Below are 13,981 nucleotides of genomic sequence, written 5' to 3'. Positions count from 1 at the left end.
TAAATTAAGGGATCACATATCCCACACAGCTCCCTACAGTGCTTTCTGGACATTCTGAGAGGCTTTCAGAAGGTGTCAGGGACTTTCAGATATTGTGAGCATTCTCAGACCTACCTCATCAATGCAGCCAGATAAATTACCTGACAATTAAGAACCGATTGTGAATCCTGTCCTTCTTGTTGGCAACGGTGTGTTCAAAATCCTTTGATTATGAGCTCTTCTTTGCAGGGGAACTATTTATTTATTACAACTTACCTCTCACAAAGCTGTGGCAGTTTGACAGAAAGACACTAGAGGAGAAAACCTAGCCCTTAACTGCCTTGTGTCAATGTGGAGTCACCCACTTCAGACGACACCAATAATTTGCCATTACTTTGCACTGATGTAGGTATCTGCAGAGGTACATCAAGGAAAAAGCCATTAAGGAAATTTTCCAAGACAGAGCGAATAAGCTAAAGAGCCAAGAATAGAAGGCAGCCTAAATTTCGCTTATGATACCCTAGGTGTCTTTGGTCTTACTATCTCCTAGCTAGTTACAATAATATCACTATGCTAGACATAGAGAGAAATGCTTTCTTTCAATGATGCCTCTTAACAATAGTCCATGTTCTCCTAGGTTTGCCCCATCCCATCCCAGCCTCCTCAGCCTACTGTTGTTCCAAAGCCAGTTCAATCTGTCATACATGTCCCATTGCAACCAAGCTGCCCGGGCCGAGGCAAGATGGCAAAGCTCATCAATCCAGAAGAGATGACATCCAGGGATTATTACTTTGATTCCTATGCTCACTTTGGAATTCATGAGGTAATATTTATGTTTATTTCAGCACTTATTTTTAATAATAATAATAATAATAATAATAATAATGACAATGACAATGACAATGACAATGACGCTTGATTTATTAGTTATTTATCCCTCTCCCACTTGCTCATGATTGTATTTCTCTGCCTTTCCTCAGAAGATTGTGTAATCTGGTTAAGTGCCAAAGATATCACCCACTTCTCTAGAGACCTGTACTCAAAACCTCTGTCCCACTTAGATGTCCCCACGTGTATGAGTTCTCCGCAGGGCTTATATTAACTATCTGTACAGTGGTGATCTTCATGAGTGCATCAATTTAGTGCATTTATGAGGACTGCAAACAAACCCAACCACACACGGATACTACCTTATTGCTACGTTAGGTCTTTTGTTCTCTTGCATATTTGAGCACAGATGCCAGCAGAACAGCTACTCACCTGACATGAGAAGCCAATTTCTTGACTCCTGGCATGTTACCTGAATGCACAGGCTGAATTAACAGGAACATATAGCCCAATAGCCTCCAGTAAATACACTCCTAGAAAGAACTCAGAATACACAGTGGACCATATTTACCATCAAAAAGTTACCTGTAGGCCAATTCTAAAGAAGACACTAATCTTATATTTACGTGACCCAAGAGGATGGGATCTTAAAGACTAGGATGCAAAAAGGCCAACAATGTGAAATCAGTGGCACTTTTCACAAACCACATAACAAACAGTATCTATTTCCATTGCTCTAGTAATTGTTTGTGGGGTGTATAAATAAACAGAAGATTTCTATCTGCCAATTGCGTCTTGCCAGTGTTGCATTCAGAAATTCAATCCAAGAATAGAAGAAAATAAAAGAACAATTGAGTGGGAAGGAGACCTAAGAGAAATATTGAAGACACATCTGAGACCTCAAATCAGATTGAGCTCCTGATGGAAGGATGCAGCTCTGTAGGTCTCAGGGAGTGCAGGAGGCTGCCTCCTTGCCTGCAGGAGGTGTGCACTGGTAGAGGATCTGTGCCAACAAGTAAATGAGCTACTAGAGGAGGTTGGAAGACTTCACACCATCAGGGACATGAGGAAGAGACTGACTGGATCTTCTCCAAGATCCTGAAGGTACAAGAGCCTAAATTCCTAACTGCACTGAAAGGAGGGGCAATCAGCGTCTGTACTTAGCAGGTTTGGAAGTAGAGACTTCTCTGATGATGAAGGCTGGAAACTTGTGGCTTCTGGCAACAGGTGGCTCCTGATCCACCTGCAGGTCTCTAGCTACAGAATAGGTGCAGTGCCTTCATTGTAGATGAGGGGCAGGAGGTTCTGTCCAATGAAGCATCAGAACTAGATGGCCCTGAGCCACGCAGAAGCACTGGGAGGAAGCAACAAGTGATAGCAGTGGAAGGCTCTCTCTTGCAGGGGACAGAGGCCCCCACCTGCTGACCTGACCTGCTGTCTAGGCCTTTGCATCTGGGACATTGTGGAGAGGCTGCTGACGTTTGTCCAGCCCTTAGACCAGCCTTGGATTACTACTGCTGCTCTTCCACATGAGCACCAATGAGAACTGGAGAATATCAAGTGTGACTACACAGCTCTCAGGATGATGATCAACAGCAGGGTGTGCCAGGTGGTTTTTGCCTCAATTCTAACAGTGCAGATAAGGACTTGAGAAGAAGTGCTCCTGCAGGTCCACACTGGTGGTGCAGCTGGTGTCAATGACAAGTTTTCAGTTTTTATGTCTACAGGACTCTTTTTGAGGACTGAGGTCTGCCAGGAAGAGATGGAATCCACCTGACAAAGCAGGCCAAAAGCATCTTTGCCAACAGATTGGCCAACCTGGTGGGGAGACCTTTAATGATAGAGGAAAGAGATGATGACCCACAGTCACATGGGGAAGTGGTGAACCAAGTAAGCTTTTGCTTTGGTAAGCAAAAGATGCAGGGTGGTGTGGACAAGATCTCATAGTCAGTCGATAAAACAGAGCAGAAGGTGCACACCCCAACCAAGTGTAAGCACACAAAAAAGGAAGTACCAAGAGGCAGCATTATAGGGGAAGGTCTTACACCTTTTCTGGAAAATCAACATGACAGAGAGCCTCTCTGAAGTGCCTGTGCACTAATACATGCAGCCTGGGAAATGAACAGGAGGAATTAGAGGACAGGTGCAGTTGCGTGGCTACAGTCTCACAGGGATCAAAGACATGCTGTGAGATTGCTCACACGACTGGAATGCCACAATAGCTGGATACAGGGTCTTTAGGAGGGACAGACTGGGAAGGTGAGAAGGGAGACAGAGCAGCTGAATGCATGGAATCATATCCGCTATGGGACAGTTGATGTTCCAAGCTGAGATCTTATGGGTCAGGATTAAATGGCAGACCAACATGTTTGACATTGTTGTGGGTGTCTGCTACAGACCACCTGATAAGGACGAAGAAGTAGATGAGGTCTTCTTCAGACAACTGAAAGAAGTCTCATGTCTGCATGAGACATGCATCTGATTTCTGGTCCATGGGAGACTTTAATCACCCCAACATCTGCTTAAAGACAACAGAACCGGACGTAAGCAATACAGGACATTTTTGGAGTGCATAAATTCCTGGCACAGATGACCTGCATCAGTGAGGGGTGGGGGGGTGGGGGGGTGGTGCTCTGCTGGTCCTGATACTTACTAAAAAGAATGAACCAGCTGGGGATGTGATGGTCGGGACAGGCTTGGCTGCAGCGACCATGAGATGGTGAAGTTCAGATCCTGAGAGCATGGATGCTCTCTCAGGATTCATGCTGTTTGTCTTGTTGACAACCCTGGCTTTCAGGAGAGCAGTCTTCATCCTTTTCAGGGATCTGCTTGGAAAAATCTCATGGGAGATGGTCCTGCAGAGAAGAGGGGTCCAGGTTGATTTTCAAGGCTCACCTCCTCCAAGAACAGTACATCCTGACATGCAGAAAGTCAAGCAGCAGTGGCAGGAGGCTTGCATGAATGAAAAGGAAGCTTCTGACAAAATTCCAAACCAAAAAAGAATACAAGAGGTAGAAGAAGGGTCAGGTGACCTAGAAGTAATTTCAGGGCCAGGGTTAGAAACGTTAAGTTGCATCTGGACATGAGTCAGGCAAGGGATGGGAAGGGTAACAAAGCAGGGCTTCTCTAGGTGTATTAACAGCAAAATGAAAACTGGGGAAAAGGTGGGACTGTTGATGAATGAGGCAGGGTGTCTGGTGAGAAAGGACATGGAAAATTACTTCTTCAGTTCTGGTTTTACTGGTAAGACTTGCCTTCAGGAATTCCAGGTCCCTAAGATGAGTGGCAAAATCTAGAGTGAGGAAGACTTACCCTCAACAGAGAAGGATCACTTAAACAAATCAGACATACGTAAGTCTATGGGACCTGATGGGCTGTCTCCACCAGGGCTGAAGGAGCTGGTTGATGTCACGGGCACAAACTTAATTGGAAAAAAATATTCTTTACTGGGAGGTTGGTAAAATGCTGGCTATGGAGCCTCCATCCTTGGACATATTTAAAACCTGATTGAACAAGGCTCTGAAAAAACTGTTCATGTGCCTCTTGTTCTTTAATTGGTTACCACCGAGAAAAGTCTGTCTCTGCCTTCTTTCCTCCCCCACTCAAAAGATATTTATACACATTGACAGGATCTTCCTGAGCCTTCTTTTCTCCAGGTTGAACAATCCTACCGCTCTCAATCTCTCCTCACATGTCAGGTGCTGCAATCCCTTAATCATCTTCATGGACCTTCACTGGATCTGCTTCAACATCTCTTGTCCTGGGGAACCCAGAACTGGACATGGGACCCCAGATGTGGTCTCACCAGTATTGAACCATCTCCCTTGACCTGCTGGTGATGCTTTTTTTAGTGCAGCCCAAAATGCTGCAAGGGCACATTACTGGCTCATGTTCAAACTGCTGTCCACCAGGTTCCTAAGGTCATTTTCAGCAAAGATTGCTTTCCACACAGCCAGTCCTTAGCCTATACTAGTGCATGAGATTATTCCTCCCCATGTGCAGGACTTTGCACTTCTCTTTGTTGACTTTCTTAAGATTCCTGTCAGTTCTTCCTTCAGCTTGTTGAGGTCCCTCTGATTTGCAGCACAACCATCTGGTGAATCAGCCACTCACAAAATCACAGAATCACAGAATCACTAAGGTTGGAAAAGACCTGCAAGATCATCAAGTCCAACCATCAACTAACACCACCATGCCCCCTAAACCATGTCCCACAATGCCTCGTCCACACGTTCCTTAAGACTCCTCCCAGCCTTCTATCAAGTGCAAACTTGCTGAGACTGCGCTCTGTCCCATCATGCAGGTTATTATTGAAGGTATCCAACAGTATTGGTGTCAGTATTGACTCCTGGGGAGACACCACTAGTGACTGGCCTCCAGATGGACTTTGTGCTGCTGATCACAACATTTTTAGAGCAGCAGTTCAGTCAGTTTCCAGTCCACTTCACTGTCCATTTATCTATTCCGTCTTCCATCAGTTTTTCAATGAAGATGTTATGGGAAACAGTGTTGAAAATCTTGCTAAAATCAAGATAAACAAGCATCCACTCCTCTTCCCTCATCCACAGAGCCTGTTATTTCACCATAGAAAGCTATCAGGTGGTCAGTCATTTCCAAATCCATGCTGAACACTCCCAATCACCTTCTTGTCCTTAATATGTTTGGAAAGTTCCCATGAGGGTGTGCTCCATCACCTTTCCAGTGTTGTTGGACTGTTCCTTTGCCTCTTTCTTTGCCTGATACCAAGCCATGCTTTATGATGATAAAAATAGCGTTTTATTCATCTACAGTTGTTGAGTACATATAGTCTCCTGCCAAGACAGGTAAGTGAGCGACTGTTATATGTAACAATCCAGTGCACTAGTGCTTCAGGCTGCTGGGCAGTGAACTGATTCTTTTTATCATGGAATCCAAAAACTCATTTGCCTACTTGCTTAAGCTATGGAATAAGCATAAGTTCAGCCTTCTAGACCTAACAGAAGCATTTTGAGAAAATTAAAGTGTGTGTTGAATGGCCTACACTTCTCTTAAAAACAGCACTTGGATCTTGACCTCAGTGTTCTTTATTGATGTAGTTAGACTGATATATGCACACTTGAGAGCAAGGTGTCAATGGAATGAAACGCATGTATTGCTGTATCAGTGAAGCAAAAATCAGTGTCTAACAACGACAACTTAAAATAGTGAGATAGTGGTCTAGGTTATACATTAAATATCTTCTGGAAATTGGTCATATAAATGAGTGAACAGAGGAGCAGTAAGGGAGTACCATACAGCACAGTTTCTCTAAACTCTGCCATGGACTTCCTGCATCACTTTGGGCAAGGCTATCAAGCCTGCTGTCTTATAATGGCTTATGGAACAATTTCTTTTCTGTTCAAAGAGGAACCTCAGAAAGTCCCTCTGCTGAGGCTCTAGGTTGTGCATGATTTAGTGGAAAAGGAAAGCTTGGACTTCTGTATGGCTTCTGTCTATGCCCAAAGCAGTGCTGTGTTTAGATTACATTCTGGTTGTCAATTGTAACAGTGAAGTAATATTTAGAGAAATAAAGTTGTGCAAAGGACATCATGCTTCTTCTTAATAATTCAGTTCTAAGTAGCTAGCATTTCACAGTTGCTTTGATGTGTGCAGCCCAAAGTACTTGAAAAACTCCTCAGGTTGTGTGTTAGTAATGCTTAAATTATAATAAGGGAATGCATTCAGCAGCAGTGTTGAATGCATATAAGCACTTCAAATAATAACACAATACTTCTTTTTTCATCACAGGAAATGTTAAAGGATGAAGTGCGCACATTAACCTATAGAAACTCAATGTATCACAATAAACATGTTTTTAAAGATAAGATTGTCCTTGATGTTGGAAGTGGCACAGGAATCCTCTCTATGTTTGCTGCAAAGGCAGGAGCCAAGAAAGTATATGGGGTAAGAAGACTTTCTCTTATATTTTGAGTTTGTTTGTGCATTTTGCCTGAGAATTTGGCTTGGTGATTTACCTTTTCTTACTTGTCTTGGTTTGAAATTCTTCTCTCCAAGCTCTTGTATGGCTTGATTTACAGTGACTTCAGTGGAGTTCTGTTGCTTTCTGTGACCTGCAGTAGTGTGCCTTTTCCAAATTGAGATATAATTCTTTTCTTCCGTGGAATCTTTGGTGATCTGGTACTATCCACATTTCTTCTTGGCTGCAAAAAAATGTTAAAGGGACTCACTCCTACTCAGAGGGTAAAAGGAACTATCTTGCTTTTTTAAATTCTTAAGTTCTGCAACTTTGTAGTCTTGGAAACAAATTTCTTTAATACACTTTTCCCTGTACATTACTACTCAGCGAATCATGCAAGAAAGCATGTGCATGTTTTCTGTGCCAACAATAACGCTTTTCAGAAGCAGAAGGGAATGATTACCTTAAATACATTGAACTTTAGGAGCATGAATGTGCAGTTCTCTGCACAGAAGTCATTCGAGAGAGCATAGATTTGCTTCCTAAGTATATTCAGAGTTATTTGTACTAACTCTAAAATAACAAATACAATTTCTTTTTGCTTTGGACTTCTGTTTGCCCCGCAGACACAACACAACATAGAAAATCGGAACTAGATTCTATTGCTCTGTGTACTTCTTTGACAAAATTGTTTACTAAAACTTAGTTGGCTACATCCGTGCATTTGAAGATGCTGATGTCACTGAATACCTAAACTGTGAGTCTCTATTACTGGTAGTGATACATGAAATGCAAGGACTCCTGTTCAATTCTCAGGCTTATGTTTTCAAAATCCATTGTTAATTCTGAGTGCCTCATCTGAGTATCAGACTAGAGCATGGAAGTATAGATAGCTGAAATCAGAAGGTGCTAGCAGAAGTTTTGGAGTTTAAGCATGAGACTTACTACCCAGAATTGGCAGCTAGAATGTATTTCTTGTAAACCAAGTACACAATCTATTATCTCAAAGCCTCAGGGAGAATAAACCTGTAGCCTACTCTGACGCAGGAATGCAGGTCTCACACAAGGATGTTGCAGTGCTGTAAAAATATAAGCATACACAAAATGATGATGCTGTGCTCCCACCTCCTTATCTCCCAGATCCCTGGCCATATGGTCTTCCTCCCTCCCTTGTGCTGGCACTGGTGCTTATCTGATTCTACAGTGAGCCAGCTCACTGGCAGAAAATTTACCCAGTAAAAGAAAAGTAAATACTTTCCCACAGGTTTGTTGTTGTTGTTGTTGGGGTTTTTTTGCATCTGACTTCTTTACAGTTCAGGCAGTACCTCAGGCATTTATAAAGCTCAGTGGCACACGAGCGGCAGCTCACCCATGGACCGTCAAGCACTGAAGCTGGGCATGTGCTATCCAGGAAACTTAGCTCTCGAAGGAACTCACTTAGGTGTGAAACGCCTCTGCTACAGCCTAAGAGTTTCAACCTTCTTGTCACATCACCTACCTCACCATGAACCCTGTCACCCAGCAAGATGCAGAGTGGTATTTGTGTTGGAAAAGCAGATATTTCAGATATCTGGCAGTGGCAATCTTACAGTCAAATTCAGACTTTATGGTCCTATCGACAAAGAGTGCCAATGGAAACTGTGAGTGTTCCTTTTAAAAAGCAAACATTTGCCATGTGTTATTACATAGAGCTGAGATGTTCCAGTTTCTTCTCTACAGTTAGATGTGATTTTTCAAACAGCACGATGTGGGAACTGTTGACAAATGCAGAGTGTTGGTTTTCTGACTACAGTGCCACTGAAATCACTCTCCTCTTTCTCACTCTTTCCCTTCTTCAGGTTCAAATTCATCCACTACCCTGTCTGGTTCTTCTTATCCCCTCTTACTCACTGTTGGAACTTATTCTTTGCCGCTACCTCAGCCAACTACTAGAATCCTCTCTGGGTCTTCAAGAGGTGTAAATCATAGAATCACTGACTCACAGATTTAGTTTAGAAGACCTCTGGAAGTATCTAATCCAACCTCCTGCTCAAAGCAGACCTAAGTTTAAAGCTATATCAGGTTGCTCAAGGCCTTGTCCAGTCCAATTTGGAAGATCTCCAAGGATGGAGACTCTAAATCCTCTCTCAGCACCTATTCCAGTGCTACAACCAGCAAGAATTTCCCTTGCCGCAGCTCATGATTACTGCCTTTTGACCTGTCACTGTGCACTTCAGAGAAGAACTTGACTTTGTTTTCTTTGCAAGCCCATTGTAGATAGTTGAAGATAGTTATTGGATTGGGGGGGTGTCTTCTACAAGCTGAACAGAACCAGTCCCCTCAGTTTTTCTTCTTTCTTCATGTGCTCTGACCCCTAACCATCGTGGGAGAATAACAGTAGATCGTGCAATGATGTTCATCTAACTGGGGAGCTGTTGCAAGCATGTAGAGATAGGATTGGCATGTGGCTGTTGGTGCTTGGGAGACGTGAGTGAGGGACAGAAAAATACATTCAGTTATCCCTTGAAACCTTGGCTCATCTGCTGCATTTAGTCACATAAAATTCAGGACAACCACTGCAGTAGAACTATCTGAATTCTATGTTATTTTCAGGCAAACAAGACAGTGTAGGTAAGAAGGAGTTAAACAGACACAAAAAATGAAGGCACATGTCAGATGTTAGCTGAGCTGGATAAAAAGGTGGTGATGAGGACACAGCCCAGGGGAAAAGGAAATCTGAGAATGTGGTGACTGTTTCAGAAAAAGGCACCAGTAAAAGAGACATTTGCAGCATTAGATTGAAGACTGAGAAGTAAAATGAAAGTAGAGATGAATGTACACACAGAGAACTAGATACAGCTGAAGAAACTCAAGGGTCCATACTGGGACCACTACTATTTAATATCTTTATTAATGACATAGATAGTGGGATTGTGTTCACCCTCAGCAAGTCTGCAGATGACACAAAGCTGAGTGGTGCAGCTGATATGCTTGAGGGAAAAGATGCCATCCAGAGGGACCTTGACAGGCTTGAAAAGTGGATCAGAACCTCATGAAGTTCAACAAGGCCAAGTGCAAGGTCCTGCACTGGAATCAGGGCAATACCCAATGTCAGTACAGACTGGGTGATGAATTGGTTGAGAGCAGCCCTGCAGAGAAGGACTTGGGGACAGTGGTGGATGGAAAATTGGGTATGAGCCAGCAATGTGTGGTTACAGGTCAGAAAGCCTATCGTATCCCGAGCTGCATAAAAAGGAGCGTGGCCAGTGGGTTGAGAAAGGTGATATTGTCCCTCTACTCTGCTCTGGTGAGACCCCACCTGCAGTACTGCGTCCAGCTCTGGGGTGCCCAGCACAAAAAAGACATGGACCTGTTAGAGTGGGTCCAGAGGAGACCACAAAAATGATCAGAGGGCTGGAACACCTCTCCTATGAAGAAAGGCTGAGAGAGTTGGGTTTGTTCAGCCTGGAGAAGAGAAGGCTCTGGGGAGACCTTATTGCGGCCTTTCAATATGTAAAGGGGCCTTATAAGAAAAGTGGCGAAAGACTTTTTATCAGGGCCTGTAGTGACAGGACAAGGGGCAATGGTTTTAAACTGAAAGAGAATAGATTTAGATTGGATATAAGGAAGACTTTTTTTACAGTGAGGGTGGTGAGACACTGGAACAGGTTGCCCAGAGAAGTTGTGGATGCCACATCACTGGAAGTGTTCAAGGCCAGATTGGACGGGGCTTTGAGCAACCCGATCTAGTGAAAGATGTTCCTGGCCATGGCAGGGGGGTTGGACTAGATGATCTTTGAAGGTCCCTTCCAACCCAAACTATTCTGTGATTCTACGATTGTAAACTGAGGTACAGACATATTTTATTGGAACACACAAATTCAGTTGTAAAATTGGACAGATTTGAGCAGGTCACTGACTTGAAAGAGAACTGGGGAAAAACCTGACAACACTGAATTTTTTTCCTATTTCTTCAGCTACAGAATTCAGCATTTTCTTTTCCTGAAATGAGTTGCTTTTTTAAAAAAATTGTGTCCCAGTATAGATTCCAAGTCAAAATAGAGACAGACAGCTTTAGCCACCCTAAAGCAAGTTTATTTTCTGAAATATATCTTCCTTCCTGGAATATTTGATTCTTGTTTTTTTTATTATTTTGCTTCTTTGAAAATGAAGCTGATTTTTGGAAACTCGCAGTCATTCATGAAATAGAACATTTTATTTCTTTGCATCTTTTTCTTTAGAAAGGTTGGAAAGACAACTCCAAACACCTACATACCCATGCTTTATTTAAAAATCATCCAAAGCAAGCAGAAAGAATGGGCAATGGAATTGAAAATGCCAGACGTAAATATAGGCAGGAAAACCGAGTATGTTATAATGGCTGTAAGTATAGACAAGGCATATAGTCTATACAGTTTACAGTAAGGGAAGAAGAAGCTGGATGGAGAAAAAGGACGGAGGATTTCTTCCTTGGACTCTCTGGACTGGCACTCTGGCATTCCTTTCTACATGCCAGTTTTGGCTTATGTTCAGGCCATTGAGTCAGACATCTGAAGGAGCGGTTTCCATCCACAGGCAAGCTGAGTAGAATTAATGCTCATGTTCCCATGGGGACAGGGATTGATATTATGACTGCTATTATGTCTAGATGTTTCATGGGCTATATAAAAAGACTAACGGATTTGTATGTCCTTCCATCTGCTGTCCTGCCATCTGTGAGTACCTTCACAGAGGTCAAGCACAATTTGGCTTTATGAGGTTAAATGGAATTCACTGGACATGTAAAACACCTCACTAGAGATAACATAATTCTATTTGACATTCCCATAGGGGAATTAGAGAGACAAGGATTATACACATATTACTGGCAGTTTAATGTCAAACTTGGAAGAGGCAAATTAGGAACTGATTAGGTGACTACCAGCAACTTTGGCCCTCATGATTCTAAAAGGGCACAAAAACCAGAGAGATTCATGGACTGCAATATTTCTTCAAAAGGTATCAAAGGTCATTGCAAACATGGGCTTTTAAGCTAGAACTCAGATTTTAACAAATTTAAGGGCAAATCTAAAACTGGAAGGTACTTTGTAATTCCTTTCCTAGTAAAAGCACAGAACTGGTCATAAGAAAAGACACGCAGATCTGGATGTTTTTGTAAATACAGTAATTTCAGTCATTTCTTATGTGTAAAATGTCGGTATTCTTTTTTGATAGCATGCATTGCCAAAGATGATAGATTTTTCATGGAGAAAATCAATTGCTTCTTGACACAGACCAGTATTGGCATAGTTTGAATTTTAACATTATTCACAAAGTTAGAATGTATTTTGCTTTAAAATATGTGAGGAAATGTAGCACCATGCTAATTCATTCCCTTCAGCATATTTTTGGGGGGGAGGAGGCAATATTCTGAAGTATCAGGGATAAATTAAATAATGTTATTAATAAATTATGTAATTTTGTAGTTAGGACCTCTTTTTTTCCACATTTCAACAGTTTTAAAAGCATTCTTTTCTGTATGAGCCAGTTTAACTGAAACACAGACTGCAGTTTAAATATTAAGTTATCATTGATCATGATCCTGCCCACACAGGTTTGATTTACTCTTTATCAATGGTTACATGCTCTGTAGAGTCTTCACTGCCTTCAGTAGATTTTGGTTTTATTCATATAGCTGAGATCTCTAACAAATAATTACTCTTCCTCTTGTTTTTCTTTTTTTCGTAGATTGAATGCTCAAGTATATCTGACTACTCAGAAAAAATTATCAAGGCCAACCACTTGGACAACAGTAAGGCATATATAAAAATAATTTATTCAGGAGAAAGAGAAGATAACTGTTTTGCTTTTTGTGATTAATTTATGATGTTGTGTGGTTTATATGTAGATTGTAGTTTTGCATAATTTACTTCTGTAAATACAAAACTAAACATCTCATTCTAGGCACTACAACAATTCCTCACGGAAGAAGTTACTTCTACATTTACTTCTAGGCTCACAAACAACAGAAGCAAATCGGAATCATCAGCAGGCAGTTTGATTTAGCAAAGCAGACAGAAGGCCCCATATTAGAGCTGAAGTTTTCAAATTAATTCCGCCATTTGAATTCCACCTTATCTCTTAAATAGACTCGACACACACACACTTATATTCAAATTGAAATAAGGTTCAAAGCAAAAAGTATTCCATATCAATACAGTTTTTTCACTAAGAGTTTCTTCTGACTTCCAACTTTAAAAAAAATAGTTTTTTTAAAAACCGTATTGAAACACACACACTCACACAAATGAAAATGTTCAATTCTCAGAATAACAGTATCATGGAATTTTTTTTTTTCTTGAAAGGAAAACTGTTGAAATTTCCAGGGTTGTGGAAACACTTCAATTAAAGAAAAATATTAAAAATACCCTCAACCTACTGAAAACAAAAGATAATCTCCAACGAACTCTATTTCATGTCTTGAATCCTCCTCCAAATCACTGCACACCAGGTATCTTTGTAACAACCTGAAAAAACAGGTTTTTTTTTTAACTGAGGCTGTGAGAGGCTTCTTCACTGAAAGGGTTGTCAGACACTGGAACAGGCTGCCCAGGGAGGTGATGGAGTCACCATCCCTGGAGGTATTTAGAAGACATGTGGATGGGACATGGTTTAGCGGTGGGATTGGCAGGGTTAGGTTTACAGTTGGACTTGATGATCTTAAAGGTCTTTTCCAACCTAAACGATTCTGTGATTCTATGATTCTATGACAGTTCTTGTTTAAAAGTGCTCTTTGTGAAGAGCTTGCCTTTGCTGCAGAGCAGTTCAGGTCATAGTTGGCTAGACTTATCATTTGCCCCCACTTTTAGCTGTGTTTGCGCTGGTGCGATGCTAACATGTGCACAGGAATTGATTTCCGTTCGGGTTTAGATCTGCTCTAGCTTTTATTGCTGTCACTGGCAGCTTTTGCCTAACACAGAGCTGCTTAGGAGGAGAATTCATTGTACAGCATGCATATTCAAGTGGTGTGCTGTGAAAGAAACAGCAGTGACACAGGGGATAAGAGGCCAGCCAGTGCATGCAGCTTTTGGTTCAGAAAAAGAAGGAAGCAAAGGACCAGAAAATACTCTCCTCCACAGTAGGGATAAGGCACTAAAACAATGAGGTGTTGACCTCAGCTTGGTCATCCTGCATCTTTGGTGTGGAGCCCGTATATTCCCAGAATGGCCTTTCATCAAATAGCTACACAAGCAGCATACCATAAATCAGTTCACGTTTGGA

At 41.8% G+C, this 13,981-nt stretch overlaps 1 protein-coding gene across 1 annotated transcript in view; it reads left to right on the top strand.

Annotated features, from left to right (window-relative positions):
• The window catches only part of PRMT8 (protein arginine methyltransferase 8), a 71,868-nt gene that overhangs the window by 35,492 nt on the left and 22,395 nt on the right, over positions 1-13,981 (top strand). The window contains exons 2-4 of the mRNA XM_059816122.1: positions 617-802; positions 6,574-6,729; positions 12,449-12,512. Of these exons, the coding sequence (XP_059672105.1) occupies positions 617-802; positions 6,574-6,729; positions 12,449-12,512 (406 nt within the window). The remainder of the gene's footprint in view (positions 1-616; positions 803-6,573; positions 6,730-12,448; positions 12,513-13,981) is intronic.

The sequence above is a fragment of the Gavia stellata genome, chromosome 4 (genome assembly GCF_030936135.1).
Source record: "Gavia stellata isolate bGavSte3 chromosome 4, bGavSte3.hap2, whole genome shotgun sequence".
Classification (NCBI taxonomy): domain Eukaryota; kingdom Metazoa; phylum Chordata; class Aves; order Gaviiformes; family Gaviidae; genus Gavia; species Gavia stellata.
This window is presented reverse-complemented; position numbering and strand designations above follow the sequence as displayed.